The sequence below is a fragment of the Dipteris shenzhenensis genome, chromosome 4 (genome assembly GCF_047967505.1).
Source record: "Dipteris shenzhenensis isolate YYH24624 ecotype China chromosome 4, Dip_SZ_1.0, whole genome shotgun sequence".
Taxonomy (NCBI): domain Eukaryota; kingdom Viridiplantae; phylum Streptophyta; class Polypodiopsida; order Gleicheniales; family Dipteridaceae; genus Dipteris; species Dipteris shenzhenensis.
Window position 1 is genome coordinate 19,283,333 of NC_141599.1, and position 24,699 is coordinate 19,308,031.

General features: G+C 43.4%; 1 protein-coding gene and 1 pseudogene across 2 annotated transcripts in view; one reads left to right on the forward strand and one right to left on the reverse strand.

The window, feature by feature from the left end:
* The first annotated feature begins 608 nt into the window (after window positions 1-608).
* The window catches only part of LOC147902560 (bifunctional dihydroflavonol 4-reductase/flavanone 4-reductase-like), a 77,843-nt gene continuing 53,752 nt past the window's right edge, over window positions 609-24,699 (forward strand). Inside the window, exons 1-5 of one of the 2 annotated variants that reach the window (XM_087373679.1) lie at window positions 609-897; window positions 1,056-1,225; window positions 1,330-1,533; window positions 1,619-1,778; window positions 1,955-2,147. In XM_087373679.1, coding sequence (XP_087229805.1) covers window positions 759-897; window positions 1,056-1,225; window positions 1,330-1,533; window positions 1,619-1,778; window positions 1,955-2,147 — 866 coding nt within the window. In that variant the 5' untranslated portion in view covers window positions 609-758. The remainder of the gene's footprint in view (window positions 898-1,055; window positions 1,226-1,329; window positions 1,534-1,618; window positions 1,779-1,954; window positions 2,148-24,699) is intronic. The other variant, XM_087373680.1, reaches the window with a different exon arrangement.
* Window positions 10,691-11,865, reverse strand: LOC147902561 (uncharacterized; annotated as a pseudogene).

Here is a 24,699-nt window from a genome sequence, read left to right on the forward strand (position 1 = left end):
ATAAACATTTGTGACTTCGAAAAAAGGGATCCAATGAAGTTGCAAATGGTGCTGGAACTTTTGTCGTACATGCAATGCAGCTTTGGGTTTGGATTATTCCTGTCACAGTTGCATGCTTCTATCTCAATTTGGTTTTGATTTATTATTTATACATTTCTGAAATACATCTCCCCGTCGTTCGCTCGAAGTGGAATGACAATAGATTTGCTTACAGTGCAAAGAATAGGAAATTGTCTTCCTCCGAAAAAAAGAAAAACTACATTTTACTGTCGACATGAACAACATCAAGTGCAAGCAGGACTGGATGATAACGAAATCTCTACAAAAGGTTGCATGCAATTGAACATCAATCTTCTGCATCATTTTTGACAACGTGACTCATGTGAACCTCAACAAGATAGCAAAAGAGAGAAGTATTCATCAAGAGCCCAGCTGGCCAAGCAATCTTTACAGTTCATGAATTGATGGCAGAGAATGCGTATATTGGGGAATCGGCAGTGGAGTTTGTGTAGCAATAGATCTAGCCTTTGAACGTTGAGCCGCAACCCTTATGAGCCCTGGACAATGCATCAGCCACTTCATTGTGCTTACTCAGTTGGTAAGAAATCATGAATCGTAGTCCTAGAGGAGAAGAACCTAGCATGCTAACCTATGGAAGAAGAAGCAGCCTCTCTATGTAGTGGCAATCGATTCTTGGGAATATAAGAGGGAGTGAGCGATCGAGAGAGTGACAGAGAGACAGAGAGACAGATAGAGAGATGGCTTTTGCTGATGCCCCTGAAATCCCGAAGCCAGGCACCGTGTGTGTCACGGGTGCGTCAGGCTTCTGTGCGTCCTCTTTGGTGATGAGGCTGCTCGAGCATGGATACAACGTGCGCGCGACTGTCCGCAACCCAGGCCATTTCCTCAATCTTTTCCTGATGTCGATGCAAGAGGAATTAAAATGGATGCTGACGAACCAGTATTTCTGAACGCATTTCCTCAATCTTTTTCTGATGTCGATACGAGAAGATTAATTAAAATGGATGCTGACGAACCAGTCGTCGATCTGGCAGAAAACGCAGCCAAGACTTCCCATCTGCGGGCTCTGCCTGGAGCAGCGCAGAGGCTGCAAATCGTGAAGGGAGATCTTGCAGAGGAGACGGACTTCGTCACAGCTGTATCCGGATGCGAGGGAGTCTTTCATGTTGCAAGCCCTATAGTGTCTCAATCGGACGACCCTGAGGTGCGCTCCCCTTTACAAAAGCAATCGTTTCATGACTTTCATCACCCAAAAATGAACTGAATTGTTGCAGATACACTGATGGACGAAATTGCTGCGTTGCACAGAGAGATATGATTCAAGTGGCGGTTCAAGGCACGATTAATGTGCTCAAAGCATGCGCGAAATCGCTGTCCGTAAGGCGTGTAGTATACACGTCCTCGGTTTCTGCGGTAGGGCATCCGGGAACTGACGTGCCTTCCGACTTTGCTTTTGACGAATCTTCGTGGACATCTGTAGAATTCTGCAAGGAGGCCAGAATTCCGATGTGGGTATGTGTCTATGTGTCCGTTCCATTTCCCCCTCTTGGTCGCATCGTCCTCTTCACGAATCTCACAGCTGCATGTTTCATTGCAGCCATACATAGTTTCAAAAACCTTGGCGGAGCAAGCAGCTTTCGAATTTGCAAAGCAAAACGGCATCGATTTAGTGAGCATTGCACCTACGCTGGTTGTGGGCTCTTTCGTGACACCAGAAATCCCAATAAGCGTGCAGATTGCTCTGGGGATCGTGACAGGTGCACCGTCAATCTGAAAACTTTAGAAGTAATCTGTATATTAGGTTCGCAGGTGCTTAAGCCGACTTATCTGTCTTTTCGGAGTGTGTTTGATCGCCAGTATGGCTGAGCACACGGTTTAAATTGACAGCAAACAGCATTAGTGAAAAAGGCAACTGGAAATTGATCAATTTCAGGTGAATTGCAACATGTCGATTACTTGAGGTGGAGCAATTATGTGGACGTGGACGATTTGGCGAGGGCGCACATTTTTGTATATGAGACTCCTACAGCACAAGGGCGGTACATATGTTCTGCAGGATGTGCCTTTGTCGACGAGGTTGCTAAAATGGTGAAACAACGCCATCCCCAGCTCCAAGTCATAACAAAGTACGCTTTCTTTTAACTCTCTTTGATAGTCTTATAAATTTACAAGTGAACAATAAAAGATATATGTTATTAGGGCCCTCCCCAACACATGGATGAGCATGGGATTACTATGGGAATCTTTAAGTTAGGAGAAAACAATAAAATAGTTCGTGCCAGCATATGGATGGGGATATCGATAGGAATCCATTTGTCATCCTAGATAAGATAAGAATAGGAATCTATTTGTCATCCTAGACTTGGGTTTAAGATAAGAATAGACACTTTTTTTTTTCGTCTTCGACCATGGCTAGAGACCCTCAGAGCTAGAATGGGATCCCCTTTTTTAGGGATTGGACATTCAAATATGAAATGGTGCAAGGTGCCCTCTCTTATCCAACCCATCCCTGGTTTTTTAATTGTAGCACATGGGAGAAAGGGAATAGGATAGAAATACTTTTGAATATGGATGGGACCACTTTTTCCATTCCCATCCTATTCTTGACATGCACTAAGACCCTTAGCACATGGATGGATCAAGTTTGGGATGGGAATAGCCACTTTTTCTCCTAGCAACACACTATTCAAAATTTTTGGACTTTCTCTCCTGGTTTGGACTTTTTTTTGGAGCATATCCTCTCCACTCAACTTCACTTAGTGAGCTCAAAAATTGGGTTTTTTAGAGCACTAAATGGGTCACTTATATACAAATATGGCCTTATTAAGCTAAAAAGTCAAGTGGTGATCTCTAATAAAAAAAAATATGGCTCAATGAAGCTATAATTCCCAAACTTGTGCATGGTGTCCCCATCCAATAACTATAATAATAATAATAGTAGTCTCCTAACTCCACTTCAATTTTAACACTATACTGATAAAGTGAAAATATGACACCATATGAAAAGAGTTTGTTGAGTTCAACAAATAAGTGGTGTATAGATACACCATTTTTTTGAAAAAAAAGAGTTTGTTGAATTCAATATATAAGTGGTGTATAGATACACCCTTTTTTTGAAAAACAAAGCATACAATACATTATCTTATTGGTGGTGTATAGATACACCATTTGTATGGAAAAAAGCATACAAAACATTATATTATGCATCTGAATCTCGTTCAGAGTCATCAAATTCATGTAATGTATTTGCGCTTGATGGGCCAAGTCTTGCCAAATGATGTTTAATATGGATACGACTTGGATCAGGGATTGTGATGCATTTTTTAACATTGTATTCATGCTTGTTTTTAAAACTTCGTGTCCTCGATTTTCAGCAATGAATAATGCTATTGAGTTTCACCTCTGTTAATCCCTTATTATTTGGAACCCATTCACGTTTCTTTTGCAAGCATCCCTCATAGAGTTGTTTTATTGTATATCTTCTCAGGAGATTTTTCAATGGCTTTGGTTCATACCATAAAGCTGTGAATGTTATAGAAGTTCCCTTGCCATCCCTTTCTATCTTAGCAACCTTTGCAACCCAAATTGGGCCACCTTGGTCATCCAACTCTGAATCTGGATCAAATGCCCAAACTACAACAAATAGACAATCTTCAATCTCATTAGATGGTATAAACTCTGGTAAGGGTTTGTCTCCCTTCTTGCCACAATATTTTAGAGGTAAAAGGCATTCCTCTGCTTCCTCCATATCTACTAACATATTTATATCCAAAGGAAAACTTGGTGACCTAGCTTGTTCCGGCCAAAAGGATTCACAGTATTTAATGCTCATTAAGTTTTCTTGTCTTTCTAAAGATTGGATAAGTGCTTCAATTGATTTAATTGTCTTCAAATTCTTAGTTTATTGCTTTGGATATTTCTGCATCATACTTTGAAGATGTTTAATGAAGGCTTTCAAGCCTTTCATTTCATCTATGTCAAGTGATTTGTTTTTTGCAAGAACAAATCTAGTTTCCTCCAATGGAATTATTCGTTGTAATAAAGCATATGACTCACTCCATAAATTATCTCCATCTACTGAGTAGTGCTTCCATTGCATCACTGGAATGTTGTTATGCATGTGAAACTGAAAGTAGTGTGGATTTGTGTGTCCTATTAGGGTATCATCTCCTGCTTGTAAATGTGGCTGTATGAATGCTCTCCAATCTACCATCCTCTCTAGGATAGCCACTTCTGATTCTTCCTTGCGAGACCCTCTAATTTTTTTCCCAATTCGAAATAGCATATCCTCCATTGTCAAAACATCCATTGACTTCAACTCACCAGAGATAATACTGAAGATTTGATCTACATGGTCGACAAGAAGAAAGCCAACTTCCACTTCTTCAAATATTTTTAAACCAACCAGCATAGAGCATAAAGCAAATATATATTTATTCTTGTTCTCTCTCCAACAATTATCAGCTTGTATTCGCAATGTGTTAGGGAAACATCCGTGACCATCTCTAACCTTTCTTACTACTTTCATGATTGATGTAACAACTTGGTTACTATCATGGTCATGCAAACTATCAATCCATACATCACAAAAGATTCAGTATCCATATACTAATACTCCATACAAGTGTGTTTTTAGTCCACGTTTGCCCTCCAATGCCGGTGGGATACGTCTATATCGTGGCAAAGTTGTTGTATTCTGGTCCATGCCATCAATGGTGATGCACATGGACTTATCGACATGTGAAATAGCTTCCTCTCTCCAAGAAGCATGCAACTTTCGAGCATCCTGCACATGACGTAAATGGATTGATCGTCATTTAATATATCTTCCTCGCTGCTGCTCACATTTACTATGTTCAATGGCATTTTTAAATTCATCACATGTCTTACATTTTGACATCCTTTGCTTTGATGGTGTTTTGACATGGTAAAAATCTCTACGCCAAATTTTGTACGAGGTTGACCATGAAATCATGCTCTCGTCTCTATCTTGTAAAGTTTTATTGACAGTTTCTAGGACGACCTTCTTAGTCATTCCCAAAGGAAGATGTTGACATTCGACATGTCCATCTAGCATTGTTTGTTGAAGATGAGCCTGTGGTAATGCATGGTCTTCGAGAACTTGCTTTAATGTTGCGGTTGCATTTATAGTGCTTCCATGGCATTTAAGCTTGTAGGTATTTCCATGAATTGTATGAATCACTTTTTCTTTCACCTCTGCCCAGATGGTCCAGTATGTGCCATATGATAGTCCAGTTAACCATTGATATCCTCGATTGCAAATGGGTCTCCCATTAACCATGGGTTTCAATCTAGGTTTATCGTGTCTTGTGCTCAAATCTTGATTAGTGCCTTGATGAAGAAAGCATGAAAACTCTTGAAGAAGATAGTTATGTCTATTAGGCGTTGTCTTACTCCAAATACCAAGGCGTATGGCTGCACAATCATCTTTCCCAACTTTTCTAATGCAAAGTCTCTTGCAACAAACTCGCATAAGCATCCTTTCCATATTCTCCTCGGATAACATTACATGTCTCTTTGATTCTAGAATTGATGCCATGATTCTTTGCCTCTTCACACTCGCATACTTTCTTTTTGTAAATAGTGTCTTGCGTTTTCCAGTTGTAAGTCCATTAGACCTCGAATCCATTTCCCTTGAATCTTCACCTCTATAATCAAATGTTGTGTGGGCTTGAGAATTATTTGATACCTTATAATATCTTGGAAATGGCAATTTGGTAGACATGTTCATTGATGTCAATTTGTTGCTAATGCCTCTTGAATTTTGTGGTTGAACTCTTTCTCCTTCGTAACTCAAGATTCTCCTATCTATATTCTCTGGCATGCTAGCAACAAACAACATGACAAGTCTCATATTCTCTGCCCCTTTTGCCCTGCGTTCGAGTGGTAACATCACGATCATTGTCACAAATATCATCAATTCGTGTTATTGCATCACTTATCCCATCGATCTTTGCGTGTATTTTTCTTTGTGGTCCCATCTTATTATTCTCAACACAAGACAAGTCTTCTATATCAGTAAGCATGTTTGAGTCACTTGCAACACATGAAACTGGCCTTCAGTTTCCTAAAGGGTAGTAGACCATAACTTGCATTGCATATTCATTATTCACAGCCACATTGTATCATTTCCAACCGCTTAACTTTAAACAATACCACTTAGAAACAACTTGAGAAATAATTGGATGAAGGCTAGAGTGCCCCTGCTCAATGGAACCAAGTACAAGACACCACACTGACCCCAAACACTTGGCGCCCCTTCCGGTATTTATTTATTTCTTTAGGAATGAAATTGGTACATACAACAAGGGTTCAACCTTGCACTGTTCCTCTCTGCAAATCCTCTACTTGTATTCAAGGCATCTAATCCCAGTGCACCACTAGAATTCCCACTGGCAAGGCATATTCAGGCATTCACTTCTGATCTGACACAACTTAGAGGAATTCAGGCATCCAAACTACTGGCAAACTGAGCTCAAGGCAGCCTCAAGGCTATCACATGCATCCACACTGTCCTTAGCCTTCCAACGGATCACCCTTGCCTTTGGGTGCTTCTTAGAACCTGTTGGAGTCTTGAAAGGACTGCACACAACACGTATGCACTACAAAAAGCTGCAAAGCAAGAAAGAACAAGGAAAAAACCGAACCTAGAACCAACTCCTGCTGACTGTGGCAGAGGGGCGAGCTCCTTCCTCGCACCTATCCTCTATCCAAGCTCCCCGCAAGGTGCAGGTGTCTTCCAGCAATCAGGAGACGAGAGAAATGAAGGTAGAGAGCGGAGGGTGAACAAGAAAGAGTTGTAGAGGGAAGATGGTTCACAGATCTGCCCCAAAATGATTGCCTCGGGATTTGTGCCTGAGTTCTCCTAAGAGAAGGTGCCAAAAGCAACAAGGAAAGTTCCTCCTGCAGTCTGCACTGGTCCAGAACAGCTCCAGAACAGCTCCAGAAGCCACCACGCAGCCAAAAACATGTGCACAAAGGTCCAGCACAGCAAAAGACAACCCCAGGCACCTGCTGGAGGCAGCTGAACACGCATGTACGGATTCCGTACGGCTGTACGGACGTCTGTATAGTCCATACGAAATTTTTTTGAAAGTCCAAAAATGAGTTCTGGCACTTCCTAGAAGTGTGTACTAGCCTTGGAACAGTCAAAACAGTGTTAAAATGGCTGAAAACAGGCTTGAAATAGCTCAAACAGTTCAAAAACTGCACAAGAACAACTGAAAACGTCCTACACCTCTAAGAGAATGAGGGGAGAGAGATGGAAGGTGGGGGAAGGGCATGCATACACAAGCTTGACAAATGGCACCTCCTCCTTGCCATTTGCCCCTTCATTAAAGTCCTAACCCCCATACCAAGGACAACGTTGGTTGTCCTTGGGCCCAACTTTTAGACCCCTCTTTTAAAGCCTTTGCCTTGCCCCTAGGACCTAGTGGTGCACCTAGACTTTGCCCTTAGGAACTTCTAGGAAGTGTGCACTTCCTCTAGCCAGTCCCTCACGGCCAAACCATTACAACACTTAACCATGGTTAACCCGGAGTTAAGCGTAGGTTGAGTTACGAAGATACTTTACATCACTTTTCACGTCCTCTTTTCAGTCGGCTTGCTGTTCCTCAGGAGACAATCTCTCTTTGGTACTGGGCTTACTATTAGGTCGCTAGTCCACATCAAACTTGACTTTGGTTGTCTTGGCAAATTTCCTTTTCGTGAAAGAGTCATCCTGCTGCTTACCTTTGAATCCTGGAGTGATCCCTTGCATGAGAGCATAGGCTGTAGTAGCATTCTCAATCAGCTGAGAGATGTTGGAGACCTTTGTCTTGGTGCAATAATTATGAAGCTCCTTTGGCAGCCCACAACAATACTTTTCCACCTGCTCAGACAATGATACGGTCCTATACGAGCTGACTGGCAATAAGGCCTCGCAGAACTTTTTGTTATACTCTTCAAGATTCTTACAGTTTGCGGCATCCAGCTTATGCCATGCTGTTATTATATCCACTTCAAAAGTGGTGGTAAGCCAAGCAGATGAGAAAACTTGCTTGAACTCAATCCAAGTGTTAGGGGCTTTACCCTGCAAAAGCAAATTGGTTCACCATTGGAGTGCGTTACCCTTCAAGAAGGTGGCTGTCTTTCGTACCTTGGAAGACTTTGTGAAATGACCACCGGAATAGGCAGCATCAAACTGTTGCACAAATGTCAGAGCCTTCAATCTATCCTGCATCCCATTGAAGGTTTCAAACTTCACAGCTGCCCCTCGCTCCTTATAATCTTTCAGCTTACCTTTGGGAGTAAGATTATCATAAACTGGGGGCTGTAAATATGGTGGAGGCATCGTGGATCCCATATTCTGTACCATATCGCCTATGCCCATGGTGGGGTTGACCATTCTGGATCCCATTCCTTGCATCTGTGGCACACTCCAAGTGTTGCTTATCATTCCTGGCATCCCTGTCTGCATACCGGGCTGCATCCCTATGTTTGCATACATCATATTGGCATTTGCAGGGGGCATTCCACCCTCCATATGCTGCTGCAAATTCTGCATTCCTGGCTGGATACTACCCAAGTATGTACCAGGCATACTAAGCCCTTCGGTGGGCTGTCCCACCATTGACTGAAAAACTGATCCTCCGCCAAAATATCATGGATGCTTCATGGGCTGAGGAAGGACTTGCTGTCCTTGATTAACTGAATGAAAAGTATCGACATTACGCGCTACAGGGGTAACTGTGGGCATCTCGGGTGGCTGTCGATTGAAAGATACACGCCTCTGCGTCTTCTTATGCTTTGTCTGCTTCTTCTCAGCTGTCTTTTTGCTTGCAGGGGGAGCATTACCACTAGGATAAGCTTGCATAATGTTAAAGAAAGTCTGTTGCAGCTGTGAGAGGGCTCCCACTGCACTTTGCATTTGTAACTGAAAAAGGGCATTGGGATCAAGCTCCTCTGTCTCATCCTCCTCGTCCTGCGAATCCTCAGTGGCATGCTCGAGAGAAACATGCTGTCCCTCATCATTTTGCTCTTCTTCCTCCTCATTGGTATTGTGCTCCTCATCAAAGCTGTCAGTTTCCTGCTCGGAGGTAGGCAGTGATCGCTCGCGGTGCGACATGATTGTTGATGGTAGGGCTGTAACAAAAATGCAATGGGGCTGTCTTCACCCAACACTCCCAGGGCTCACCTCTTGTAGGAAGATGGTGATGTCCCGGCAACGGAACCACTGAAACCGGCCTTCAGTTTCCTAAAGGGCAGTAGACCATAACTTCCATTGCATATTCATTATTCACAGCCACATTGTATCATTTCCAACCGCTTAACTTTAAACAATACCACTTAGAAACAACTTGAGAAATAACTGGATGGAGGCTAGAGTGCCCCTGCTCAATGGAACCAAGTACAAGACACCACACTGGCCCCAAACACTTGGCGTCCCTTCCGGTATTTATTTATTTCTTTAGGAATGAAATTGGTACATACAACAAGGGTTCAACCTTGCACTGTTCCTCTCTGCAAATCCTCTACTTGTCTTCAAGGCATCTAATCCCAGTGCACCAGAATTCCCACTGGCAAGGCATATTCAGGCATTCACTTCTGATCTGACACAACTTAGAGGAATTCAGGCATCCAAACTACTGGCAAATTGAGCTCAAGGCAGCCTCGGGCTATCACGTGCATCCACACTGTCCTTAGGGCTTCCACAGGATCACCCTTGAAAACGTCCTACACCTCTAGGAGAATGAGGGGAGAGTGATGGAAGGTGGGGGAAGGGCATGCATACGCATGCTTGACAAATGGCACCTCCTGCTTGCCATTTGCCCCTTCAAGTTTGCTGCTATAAACATAAACCACCAGCAATGATGATATGGTCTAGGAGAGTGCGCGTGTCCATCCATATATCAATGCATCATCCGCGTGGAGTGACTAGTACACTCATCATAGAAGTCCCATAGCAGATGTATTGTCAGCAAACAATACCTCGGGTGAAGCATAGTGTCACCAAGCGACTTCTAGATACCGTGAGCCTGACTGTTGACAAGGGGGTGGAGGAACTACCCCCCTCTTGAGCATCAGGCAATGCTCCAGACCTATGCTCTGCTGAGCTTGAAGGAGCTACAACCGAAGGCCTCATAGCACAACAACTTAGTGGACTACACCACTCTGAGTGAAATCTGCTAGTTCACTCGCCTCCAATAACTTTAACCACACACACATGGCAATAATGGATCCTAGGAACATAGATCCTGGTACTCGATATCCTTTCAGACTTGCATCACCGCAAGCTGAATCGGTTCAGCTAATCTATGCTAGACTTGGATCCTTGCCTCATGGTTCAAATAAAAAAAACCAACTAGCATGTACTAAATGGATTTACTGCTCGAGCCATGCCGGACAACAACATGGATGTGCTGCTCTAGCCATGCCGGGCAACAAGAGCAATCCAACAGTAACAAGGACTACTTATTCTGCAATTTACCATTCAGCCTAGAAGAGGAGACTCTCCATCTTCTGACAGATACAAAAATCCACAAAACTAGCAGGGAAGAACCATCCTGCAAATAACAAAGCAGCCTAGAAAGAGGAGACTCTCCAATTTCTGGCTGTTACAATTATTCATACCAAAATTACTGCTTTTGACCAAAGGAAAACAAATCTCCTAGTGCGTGTGGCTGTCCTCTTTCACTTCATGTGCTCCCATAGGTTGTTTCCGTTTACGATTGGGGCAATCTTTGGCCTGATGGCCCTCTTCTTTGCAAAGGAAACACTTTCCAGCTTCAAATAGGGCTTGCTGTTCCTCAGGAGACAATCTCTCTTTGGTACTGGGCTTACTATTAGGTCGCTGGTCCACATCAAACTTGACTTTGGTTGTCTTGGGCAAATTTCCTTTTTGTGAAAGAGTCATCGTGCTGCTTACCTTGAAGTCATCCCTTGCATGAGAGCATAGGCTGTAGTAGCATTCTCAATCAGCTGAGAGATGTTGGAGACCTTTGTCTTGGTGCAATAATCACGAAGCTCCTTTAGCAGCCCACAACAATACTTTTCCACTTGCTCAGACAATGATACGGTCCTATACGAGCTGACTGGCAATAAGGCCTCCCAGAACTTTTTGTTATACTCTTCAAGATTCTTACAGTTTGCGGCATCCAGCTTATGCCATGCTGTCATTATATCCACTTCAAAAGTGGTGGTAAGCCAAGCAGATGAGAAAACTTTCTTGAACTCAATCCAAGTGTTAGGGGCTTTACCCTGCAAAAGCAAATTGGTCCACCATTGCAGTGCGTTACCCTTCAAGAAGGTGGCTGCCTTTCGTACCTTGGAAGACTCTGTGAAATGACCACCGGAATAGGCAGCATCAAACTGTTGCACAAATGTCAGAGCCTTCAATCTATCCTGCATCCCATTGAAGGTTTCAAACTTCACATCTGCCCCTCCCTCCTTATAATCTTTCAGCTTACCTTTGGGAGTAAGATTATCATAAACTGGGGGCTGTAAATATGGTGGAGGCATCGTGGATCCCATATTCTGTACCATATCGCCTGTGCCCATGGTGGGGTTGACCATTCCAGATCCCATTCCTTGCATCTGTGGCACACTCCAAGTGTTGCTTATTATTCCTGGCATCCCTGTCTGCATACCGGGCTGCATCCCTATGTTTGCATACATCATATTGGCATTTGCAGGGGGCATTCCACCCTCCATATGCTGCTGCAAATTCTGCATTCCTGGCTGGAAACTAGCCAAGTATGTACCAGGCATACTAAGCCCTTCGGTGGGCTGTCCCACCATTGACTGAAAAACTGATCCTCCGCCAAAATATCATGGATGCTTCATGGGCTGAGGAAGTGTCAGAAAATACCCAACAGAGGGTACGCACAGTGGAAGACTTATAGTAATGCCCAGGAGCTCACACAGTGTGGTGTGGGTGTGGAATCACAAACTTCTTTACTTATGTGCATTCAATAGATGTGCAGACTCATCAATAGACAATGAACCAACCAGATAGAGAAACCACCAAAATATATATATTTCCGTCCAAAACTATGGACACAATACAAGAGAGACAGATCGAGAGTCCCACCAATGGTGTGGTCCTCTGATCTTACCACAAGGTCCTTCTCCTATCAGCTTGCTATCGCAAGACTCGAGCCTGCATGCTCCATCTGGAGCTTCTGTAGACTTTCCGTCCTTTGACCTCAGCTCCTTGCTGCTCTAGAAGACAGCCAAGGTCTCAGCCTCACACTGAGCTAAGTCTGCAGCAACACTGGTACTCCTTCAGCTTCTGGATGTAGGCCCCAGGGGTTGTGCTCTGCTGCTCCTTTCTGCTCTGCTGGAAGCTGCACTGCTGGATGTTGAAATGAGGCCTGAGCCTCTCCTTTTATAGGCCCTAAGGCCTGGCAAAAATACGGACTGGTCAGCCCTATTTTGGCCGACTCAGTCTGTCTGAAAACCTACCCCACAGCTCCCCATTTATGGGGCTGTGGGCTGCCCTTTTGGGGCTGTGTGCTGCCCTTTTGGGGCTGTGTGCTGGCCGACTTTGATTGGCCAGCCGACCAGCCTGCTAGCCCTATATAAAGGGCAGGGTACTGCCTTATTTGCTTATGCAGGGGGCATTCCACTGGCCAGTCCATAACCAGGCCTGTCTGGCTGGCTATACCCAGTCCAATCAGCCTATCTACACAGGCCGACCCTGCTGCTGCCATATCCAGAGCATGTTGCAGGCCATGTGCCTGCCCACAAACCTCGCTCAATAGCTCTCCATGTAGGCTTCTGTACCTCGGGATACCCCGCCAACCATGAATGCTCCAGATCTGTCCCAGATCCACACATCTAGGTAATCTCTCTTTGGGCACATCCTGCCCTAGGTCTCCCTCCCCCACGCACTCCTCATTTGGGGGCTTACAGATGGGGAGGTGACCTTTCCAACACCCCCTCTCACCGACACATCTCGGCCCAATGCCAACACGTCGATGACGATGCTCCAGTAACTCCCTGGTCGTAGTCCTCTGGAACCTTTCGGTGTCGAAATCTTTTCCTGGCTTTTCATCCAGTGGCTCCTGCTCCACCAGGTCCGGTTCCGCTTCTGCACACCATCTTGGTACACAGGTCCATCTTTGGTAGCACCTCCTGGTACCACCTCCTTCAGTCACATTCCCGCCTTTGAATGCGAGCAATCCAGCCGTCACGATCTTCCAGTTGTCCCCCTCATAATGAGTGAATAACCTGGAGTCTTCCAGGCACCATGCTCTGAGGGTCTGTTTCAACTCGTCCTTCCTTTGGCAAGGTCTGCAACCAATGAATATTTCCAGATAACCTGGACCATGAACTCTCGCTGAGTTCTCAAGCAGGTACTCTTCTGGCTTCAATACTCTTTGTCCATCACCTTCTAGCAATCTGCGTCCAAGATTTGAAGAAGCACCAATACTTTCCCTTCTGCCTTCGAAGAAGGCCAATTCCTTCCAATCTCTTATCACCTGAGACAAATGAAGAGCAGAATCTCTCCACAATGGACACAACTCCTCAAACGTCAGAGGTTTGGTCCTCTGTCCTGCTGTCACAGCCGTAACAAAGCTCTTGAAACTCCGAGATAGTCTCCTCAGTACCATCAAGGCCAAATGGCATGAGTCTGTCTTCTGACCAATTGCTGCCAGCTGATCCCTCACCACCTTGACCTTCGTCAAATGGCTATGTACCGTATCTCCTTCTTCCATATCAAGATTGTAGAGTTGATGCTGAAGAAGCATAATCCGGGAGGTATTATCTGTCTCGTACAGATCCTTCAAGGTGGCCCACGCCTCTACTGACGTCTCGGCCAGTTGGATATGCGGAAGAACGGAGTCCGCCGTAGTCCCTATGATTATTGCTAGGGCATGGGCATCTCTGTCTTCCCAAGCTTTAAGCTCCTCTCTGTCTACTGCCATGAGTATCTCCCCTTTCCTGTCCACCATGTCCTCCGGCTTTGACTTCTCTCCCGTGGTTAGCTTCCACAACTTCCGAGCCACTAAATGACTCCGGATCTTCACTTTCCAGATCGGGTAATTAGTCCCGTCCAGGTTCCTAGACTCTCCAAAGTTAGGGATAGTGAAAGAGAGAAAACTGGGGGAGGAGGAAGGGAAAGCAGGGGCTGAAGAGGCTGTAGAGGTCGACATCTCTGTTGTTTATACCACACAGCAAAGTCAACCAAACCCAATTTCAGTAAACCAGAACTCTGAACGCAACCTGAGTCACCCTCCTTCTCGCAAGGGCACAATCCTCCAGTCGTGGAAGTCGATTCCTTAGAGCTTCTGAATCAGGGTCGTCCTTTAGCAAGGTCTCTGCCTTCAGGCTCCCACACCTGTGAGCCTCCTACTTGAGTGTGGTGTGGGTGTGGAATCACAAACTTCTTTACTTATGTGCATTCAATAGATGTGCAGACTCATCAATAGACAATGAACCAACCAGATAGAGAAACCACCAAAATATATATATTTCCGTCCAAAACTATGGACACAATACAAGAGAGACAGATCCAGAGTCCCACCAATGGTGTGGTTCTCTGATCTTACCACAAGGTCCTTCTCCTATCAGCTTGCTATCTCTAGACTCGAGCCCGCATGCTCCACCTGGAGCTTCTGTAGACTTTCCGTCCTTTGACCTCAGCTCCTTGCTGTCCTAGAAGACAGCCAAGGTCTCAGCCTCACACTGAGCTAAGTATGCAGCAACACTGGTACTCCTTCAGCTTCTGGATGTAGGCCCCAAGGGTTGTGCTCTGCTGCTCCTTTCTGCTCTGCTGGAAGCTGCACTGCTGGATGTTGAAATGAGGCCTGAGCCTCTCCTTTTATAGGCCCTAAGGCCTGGCAAAAATACCGACTGGTCAGCCCTATTTTGGCTGACTCAGTCTGTCTGAAAACCGACCCCACAGCTCCCCATTTATGGGGCTGTGGGCTGCCCTTTTGGGGCTGTGTGCTGCCCTTTTGGGGCTGTGTGCTGGCCGACTTTGATTGGCCAGCTGACCAGCCTGCTAGCCCTATATAAAGGGCAGGGTACTGCCTTATTTGCTTATGCAGGGGGCATTCCACTGGCCAGTCCATAACCAGGCCTGTCTGGCTGGCTATACCCTGTCCAATCAGCCTATCTACACAGGCCGACCCTGCTGCTGCCATATCCAGAGCATGTTGCAGGCCATGTGCCTGCCCACAAACCTCGCTCAATAGCTCTCCATGTAGGCTTCTGTACCTCGGGATACCCCGCCAACCATGAATGCTCCAGATCTGTCCCAGCTCCACACATCTAGGTAATCTCTCTTTGGGCACATCCTGCCCTAGGTCTCCCTCCCCCACACACTCCTCATTTGGGGGCTTACAGATGGGGAGGTGACCTTTCCAACAGGAAGGACTTGCTGTCCTTGATTAACTGAATGAAAAGTATCGACATTACGCGCTAAAGAGGTAACTGTGGGCATCTCGGGTGGCTGTCGATTGAAAGATACACGCCTCTGCGTCTTCTTATGCTTTGTCTGCTTCTTCTCAGCTGTCTTTTTGCTTGCAGGGGGAGCATTACCACCAGGATAAGCTTGCATAATCTCCAAGAAAGTCTGTTGCAGCTGTGACAGGGCTCCCACTGCACTTTGCATTTGTAACTAAAAAAGGGCATTGGGATCAAGCTCCTCTGTCTCATCCTCCTCGTCCTACGAATCCTCAGTGGCATGCTCGAGAGAAACATGCTGTTCCTCATCATTTTGCTCTTCTTCCCCCTCACTGGTATTGTGCTCCTCATCAAAGCTGTCAGTTTCCTGCTCGGAGGTAGGCAGTGATCGCTCGCGGTGCGACATGATTGTTGATGGTAGGACTGTAACAAAAATGCAATGGGGCTGTCTTCACCCAACACTCCCAGGGCTCACCTCTTGTAGGAAGATGGTGATGTCCCGGCAACGGAACCACTGAAACCGGCCTTCAGTTTCCTAAAGGGCAGTAGACCATAACTTGCATTGCATATTCATTATTCACAGCCACATTGTATCATTTCCAACCGCTTAACTTTAAAAAATACCACTTAGAAACAACTTGAGAAATAACTGGATGGAGGCTAGAGTGCCCCTGCTCAATGGAACCAAGTACAAGACACCACACTGGCCCCAAACACTTGGCGCCCCTTTCAGTATTTATTTATTTCTTTAGGAATGAAATTGGTACATACAACAAGGGTTCAACCTTGCACTGTTCCTCTCTGCAAATCCTCTACTTGTCTTCAAGGCATCTAATCCCAGTGCACGACTAGAATTCCCACTGGCAAGGCATATTCAGGCATTCACTTCTGATCTGACACAACTTAGAGGCATTCAGGCATCCAAACTACTGGCAAACTGAGCTCAAGACAACCTCAGGGCTATCACATGCATCCACACTGTCCTTAGGCCTTCCACAGGATCACGCTTGTCTTTGGGTGCTTCTTAGAACCTGTTGGAGTCTTGAAAGGACTGCACACAACAGGCATGCACTGCAAAAAGCTGCAAAGCAAGAAAGAACAAGGAAAAAACCGAACCTGGAATCAACTCTTGCTGACTGTGGCAGAGGGGCGAGCTCCTTCCTCGCACCTATCCTCTATCCAAGCTCCTCGCAGGGTGCAGGTGTCTTCCAGCAATCAGGAGAAGAGAGAAATGAAGGTAGAGAGCGGAGGGTGAACAAGAAAGAGTTGTAGAGGGAAGATGGTTCACAGATCTGCCCCAAAATGATTGCCTCGAGATCTATGCCTGAGTTCTCCTAAGAGAAGGTGCCAAAAGCAATAGGAAAAGTTCCTCTTGCAGCCTGCACAGCTCCAGAACAGCTCCAGAAGCCACCACGCAGCCAAAAACATGTGCACAAAGGCCCAACACAGCAAAAGATAACCCCAGGAACCTGCTGGAGGCAGCTGAACATGCCCGTACAGTCCGTATGAAAATTTTCTGAAAGTCCAAAAATGAGTTCTTGCACTTCCTAGAAGTGCGTACTAGCTTTGGAACAGTCAAAACAGTGTTAAAACGGCTGAAAACAGGCTTGAAACAGCTCAAACAGCTCAAAAACTGCACAAGAACAACTGAAAACGTCCTACACCTCTGGGAGAATGAGGGGAGAGAGATGGAAGGTGGGGGAAGGGCATGCATACACATGCTTGACAAATGGCACCTCCTGCTTGCCATTTGCCCCTTCATTAAAGTCCTAACCCCCATACCAAGGACAACGTTGGTTGTCCTTGGGCTCAACTTTAGATCCCTCTTTTAAAGCCTTTGCCTTGCCCCTAGGACCTAGTGGTGCACCTAGACTTTGCCCTTAGGAACTTCTAGGAAGTGTGCACTTCCTCTAGCCAGTCCCTCACGGCCAAACCATTACAACACTTAACCATGGTTAACCTCGGGTTAAGCGTAGGTTGAGTTACGAAGATACTTTACATGACTTTTCACGTCCTCGTGACATACCCTTCTCTTGAAACACCAAACTATCAAGTTTGCTGCTATAAACATAAACCAGCAGCAATGATGATATGGTCTAGGAGAGTATGCGTGTCCATCCATATATCAATGCATCATCCGTGTGGAGTGACTAGTACACTCATCATAGAAGTCCCGTAGCAGATGTATTGTCAGCAAACAATACCTTGGGTGAAACATATAGTGTCACCAAGCGACTTCTAGATATCGTGAGCCTGTCTTGTGGAGTGACTAGTACACTCATCATAGAAGTCCCGTAGCAGATGTATTGTCAGCAAACAATACCTTGGGTGAAACATATAGTGTCACCAAGCGACTTCTAGATATCGTGAGCCTGTCTGTTGACAAGGGGGTGAAGGAACTACCTCCCTCTTGAGCATTAGGCAATGCTCCAGACCTATGCTCTGCTGAGCTTGAAGGAGCTACAACCGAAGGCAGCTCATAGCACAACAACTGAGTGGACTACACGACTCTGAGTGAAATCTGCTAGTTCACTCGCCTCCAATAACTTGAACCACACACACATGGTAATAATGGATCCTAGGAACATAGATACCGGTACTCGATATCCTTTCAGACTTGCATCACCGCAAGCTGAATCGGTTCAGCCAATCTATGCTAGACTTGGATCCTTGCCTCATGGTTCAAATTAAAAAAACCAACTAGCATGTACTAAATGGATTTACTGCTCGAGCCATGCCGGGCAACAAGAGCATCTAAAACAGGCATGTGATACATGGATGTGCTGCTCTAGCCATGCCGGGCAACAAGAGCAATCCAACAGTAACAAGGACTACTTATTCTGCAATTTACCATTCAGCCTAGAAGAGGAGACTCTCCATCTTCTGACTGATACAAAAATCCACAAAACGAGCAGGGAAGAACCATCCTGCAAATAACAAAGCAGCTTAGAAAGAGGAGACTCCAATTTCTGGCTGTTACAATTATTCATACCAAAATTACTACTTTCGACCAAAGGAAAACAAATCTCCTAGCGCGTGTGGCGGGGAGGAGAGGCGGGCGGGGAGGGGAGGCGGGCGGAGAGGAGAGGAGAGGGGAGGAGAGGGGAGGGAGAGGCGCGGAGGCGGGAGGAGAGGGGAGGATCAGTGAGGGGAGGCGAGGGGAGGGGCGGTGCTGGCAGATGGGAGAGAAGGGGAGGGGAGGGGAGGGGAGGGGAGGGTGGGGGGATTAACTCTCCCAACCTGTTGCGCACAAACGCAACAAGTTAGGGGAGATTAATGCACAATAGGTTAGGGGGGGTTAATCCCCTCCTCTCGTTAAGTGGGGGTCCTTCGGGGCTCCAAAAAAAATGAAAAAAATAAATTTAATTAATTTAATTTAAAAAGTAAATAAATAAATAAATAAAATTAAAAAAATCAAATTAAAATTTAAATATATAAATAAATAATTAAAATAAAATTAAAAAAAAAAAACTAAATTTAATTTAAAAATTAAAAATAAATAAATAAAGAAAAATTTAAAAATTTAAAATTTTTTAGAAAAAATAAATTAAAATGTAAATATAAAGATATATAAAGAAATAAATTTAAATAAATAAAATAATTTTTTTTAAAAATAAAATAAAATAAAATTCTTTTATTTATGTTTATAAAATATTTTGAATTAAATTATTTATGTAAAAAAATATTAGATTAAAAAATAGTATCTAGAAATATAAAAATATATTTAAACATTTAAAATTTTAATTAATTTTTAATTTTTAATATTTATATATTTAATTAGTAAATTTTTTAATATTTTAAGTTTGAAAATTATTGTAGTTCTCATTTTTTGTTTTTGATTGCTTTGCAAAAAACTATGGCTTCGAGTTTTGGTTCTAAGATGTCTTTCAAATATCTTGAATATGCTTGGTATTTTATGGAGCGCAAATCAAAGTATTTTTTGGTGATTATTACCGAGAATGTGTCAAGCGTGAAATATTCTCCAAAGGTAGTAAGAAATGGTGGCATGGTCTCAACCATCAACATTAAAGAAAATAATTTGATAGAAGTTGTGTGCAAAGAGAAGAATGACGATATAGTTTACAAGTTATGAGTTATACATAAGCACTTCTTGAAGCCCTTACCAGATTCAATTGAGGGATCTCAAGAATTACTTAGTGCCTTGGAAGCATTGAAGAAAATATGGAATGCATTTTCAAGTGGTGGTGTTGTACTTTCAGCAGTAATAAGTACACCATCTACAACATGTAACTCTCAAGTTGTACTATTAATATTTGTGTAATAACTACGGTATTTTCGACAAGAGTAATTACAATATCTGTAGCAGTAACTACAGTATCTCCAACTGTACCTACATCATTGATTATTGCAACGACAGGAACAAAGAGTGATCGTGGAGCAGATTCAAGTTCCACAACTATTCTCAGAAAGAGAGCAAAAATAACTCGTACTCCACGTGCAGGTTATTTAAGTCCAGGTTATTTAAAACTAGGCGAAAAATTAGATAGTGATGATCAGGAGGATCCGCAAGAAGAAGATACAAGTCTCGCAGACTTTTTTATAAGTGTGACAAACTTACATCCTCCAGAGGATGAGGGGTACATTTGGAGATTTTCATAATTCAGTGTGGTCACAATGCTTATTGATCGAGCTTCGTTATTTACAAATCAAAGAAAGCTGGATAAGACATTTGCACGTAAATTGAATGAAGATACGAGGAAAGCAAAAACTCCAATTGCCACTAATATCACTCTTTGTCCTATGGCATTTAAGAGACTTCAAGAAAATGATCCTACATTGTCTGATGTCACATTTCAAAAGCGCGTGGACTTTCTTGATGCTTTTGAGAACTTTAGAAGGGGTGACTTTGTTCGTGGAGAGTCTTTGTACCAAAGCCGATATGGGACTGACATCGAGAAAAGATACATGCTGGCAAAGAATAGATTCTTGGAAAGATGCAGGTTTGAGCCAATTGATGGGCAACACTTTGGTGAAGCTTGCAGGATGCTCTTGATGAGAGAAAAGGAAACTTGCCACAGATTGAGTGGAAGGAAAAGTTTCAACGGGTTATTTGTCATGTATGCATATGACTCGAAGTATATTCTAGTATCAGAAAGGCTGAATTCTGCTCCATTTAGGTTAAAAAAAAGCTCTTCATTGTCTGAGATCCTGATAAAGACAAGGGAGTTATAGATGGGTTGTGGAAAGCCACAAACAGTAAAGGGCAGGAGATCTACATCTGAGTACATGGCAAAGAGGACTCGGTTCTATAGATGCTTGAAAGGTGTTGTTAGCAATACGCAAGGCATACCAAGTAATAAGGTTGAGGCAAAGGATCTGAACACCGCCGTTGCAAGATACATAGATGTTACTCGCATTGTCTTTCGCGAGGACTCAGTGTTTCAGAGCATGGTGGATGTTTGCGAAGCATATGAAACATGAAAGATATCCTTTGAGGCACTAGAGCACACTGCAACTCAAAGGAAAGAAATAATGAAATCGATGTCTATTGTTTGGTGAAGAGCATTAAGGTTTGTTCTAGATACAATAACAGAAGAAGTATGCAAGAAGATCCTAAGCGTTGACTGCTTCTTTGGAAAGAAGAGCAAGCATAGCAACTTGGATGAAGTGGTCACCCGAAGGATTCAAAGTAAGGCTGCTCTCTCGGCACTATTGTTTTTATTGAAATCTGATGATGAGTTAGCTGGCAAGTCAATTAATGTGGATAAGAAGAAAGCACTTAGCCTAGGTCAACTTCTTGATAAGACATGAGTTAGAAAGTGGTTGGCTTCAATGGATGCAGATGCCACACCAACAAAGGATCTAAGAGCTAAAATGCCAAAGGTTGTTGAGACATAATATATGGACATCAAGAAAAAGGCCTTGCAATCCACTGCGCAAGGTAGAGCAATTGGTGGTTTGGATGATGGTTCCTCATTCAGCTTCTTCTATGATATCTTGCTATTAGAGAATGATATAAAATTTACACACATCAATGACATTGATACATAGCATTTCATAATAATGAGCGATCATGCTTGGGAGAAGCCATGTGTATTTTTCATAGATGAATTACAAGACCTTGCTGTGTCACGGATAGTTGAACTTGTGCGGTTTATAATAGAAGGTCCTATGGTAGATAAGAAAAGATCAATGTTGGTCATGTTCGTGACAGATTCACAAAGGGATGCCTTGTATGCGAGTTTGACATCTGCATTTGGATATTTACTTTCAAAAGTATACCATGGTATAGTCCTACGCAATCATATGACTGTCTTGGAAGGCACTGCCATTCAAGTCTTGCAGCCTTTCTTGATGTGCTTCTTATCCAGGGTTGGTGGCAATCTAATCAAAATTCCTTTAAGGACTCTCGAGCTTCATTACTTTGAGGACAATAAGGTTAAACTTGATGTAACAATGGTGGATTACAGAAAGTCGATGGATTCTGATGTAATACTAGAGATGACAAAGAATTTACTGAATGATGGGTGGGAAGTAGCTTGTATCGAATGGGTTTTACTGCTGAGAAATTTCTACGCCAAGATAGAAATGTAAATGTCATTGATACCCCTATCTGATTGAGTTCTTTGACACATATTACAGTTGCACTACCTTCTTTGAAGAGGAAAATGTCAAAGAAGAGGGTAGTGAGGAAAATGTCGAAGACGAGGGTAGTGAGTCTGAGGGTGATGATTCTAGCTCAGGTGATGATGAGGATGAAAGCTCTGCATCCGATGACTTACGCCAAGAAGAAATCCGCACAAAGAATAAGGGTGATCAATTGTCAAGTAGAGTCAAGGAGGTTCCACTCATCATACGGGAAGGCTCGCGGCAGCAAGAAGTAGTAGTACAGTACGTCATAGGAAAAGGTAAGGCTAAAGAGGTGGAAGTACTTCCCTTGAAATTAAAAGTGAGGAAGGCATCTTTGACCTTGGATGAAGGACATGCAAGTGGATCAAGCAAAGAAGCCTTACCCAAAGAAGGTATGGATGAGGCAAAGTATGACCAGGAGGAGTTACCAGGAGCCATAGATGGTTCTTCAACCATGACCTTACAGTCTCCAGAGCAGCCTACTAGTCAAGAACCTATTAGCCAGGACCCTACTCACCAAGAACTTGGACATGAGACTTTAGAGCAGCCTACTAGTCAGGTGCTTGGAACTGAAAAGCAAACTACTGAGGACCTTGCTACTGAGACTCGAGTCTTAGAGCAGTCTATTACTCAGGACCCTGATAGTCAAGGGCGCGTTGAGGACATTGGTACTGTCTTAGAGCAGCCTATTAGTCAGGACCCTGGTAGTCAAGGGCCTAGCATTGAGGACATTGGTACTGAGGAACATGATGGCTGACGGCTTTGTAATTACAAGTTTTGAACTTCTATGTAAAGCGAATATCTAATAAAAAGTTAACTACTTTTTTGATTTCTTTACTCTCATTATTGTGTATAAAGATTGTTTATGAGGTTCATTTTATACTTAATGATGTATTTTAAACTTTGTCAATGTATTTTTATAGTTAAGGATGTTTTTTAATACCAAGTGAGGTGTCTTACACATAAAAGGATCTATATATACTACCTTTCTAAGGGATTTATGTATACCATCTTTCTAAAAGAAATGGTCATAAAGATGTGTGCACACCACTTATACATAAAGGTGTTTATTTACACCACCTTTCTAAGAGAATTGGTCATCTATTGATGTTCTTAGATGATAGTAGCTCAATTCATAAGAAGTTATGAAGATGTTTACGTAGACCACCTCTGTAAGAGATTTGGTTATGCATTAATGTTCTTAGTACTTAATCACCAAATCTTTTGTTTGGAGTTGTCAAATCTAGTTCAAAAAACAACATTACTAGTATATTTAAAAATTTTGGACTGTTTTTTAGTACATTTCTCATCTGCATCCATTGAAGCCAACCACTTTCTAGCCCATGTCTTATCAAGGAGTTGACCTAGGCTAAGTGCTTTCTTCTTATCCACATTAATTGACTTGCCAGCTAACTCATCATCAGATTTCAATAAAAACAATAGTGCCGAGAGAGCAGCCTCACTTTGAATCATTCGGGTGACCACTTCATCCAAGTTGCTATGCTTGCTCTTCTTTCCAAAGAAGCAGTCACCGCTTAGGATCTTCTTGCATACTTCTTCTGTTATTGCATCTAGAACAAACCTTAATGCTCTCCACCAAACAATAGACATCAGTTTCATTATTTCTTTCCTCTGAGTTGCAGTGTGCTCTGGTGCCTCAAAGGATACCTTTCTTGTTTCATATGCTTGGCAAACATCCACCATGCTCTGAAACACTGAGTCCTCGCGGAAGACAATGTTAAGTAACCACCAAACAATAGACATCAGTTTCATTATTTCTTTCCTCTGAGTTGCAGTGTGCTCTGGTGCCTCAAAGGATACCTTTCCTGTTTCATATGCTTGGCAAACATCCACCATGCTCTGAAACACTGAGTCCTCGCGGAAGACAATGTAAGTAACATCTATGTATTTTGCAACGACGGTGTTCAGATCCTTTGCCTCAACCTTATTACTTTGTATGCCTTGCGCATTGCTTACAACACCTTTCAAGCATCTATAGAACCGAGTTCTCTTTGCCATGTATTCAGATGTAGGTCTCATGCCCTTCACTGTTTGTGGCTTTCCACAACCCACCCATAACTCCCTTGCCTTTATCAAGATCTCAGAAAGAGAAGAGCTTTTTTTCAAGCTAAATGGAGTAGAATTCAGCCTTTCTGATTCTAGAATGTACTTCGAGTCATCGTTAAATATGCATACATGAAAAATGATCCGTTGAAACTTTTCCATCCACTCAATATGTGACAAGTTTCCTTTTCTTTTCTCATCAAGGGCGATCCTGCAAGCTTCACAAAAGTGTTGCCCATATATGGGCTCAAACCTACATCTTTCCAAGAATCTATTCTTTGCCAGCATGTATCTCTTCTCGATGTCAGTCCCATATCGGCTTTGGTATAAAGACTCTCCACGAACAAAGTCACTCCTTCTAAAGTTCTCAAAAGCATCAAGAAAGTCCACGTGCTTTTGAAATGTGACATCAGGCAATGTAGGATCATCTTCTTGAAGTCTCTTAAATGCCATAGCACGAAGAGTGATATTAGTGACAAGTGGAGTTCTTATTTTCCTCGTATCTTCATTCAATTTGCGTGCAAATGTCTTATCTAGCTTTCTTTGATTTGTGAACAACGAAGCTCGATCAATAAGCATTGTGGCCACGCTGAATTATGAAAATCCCAA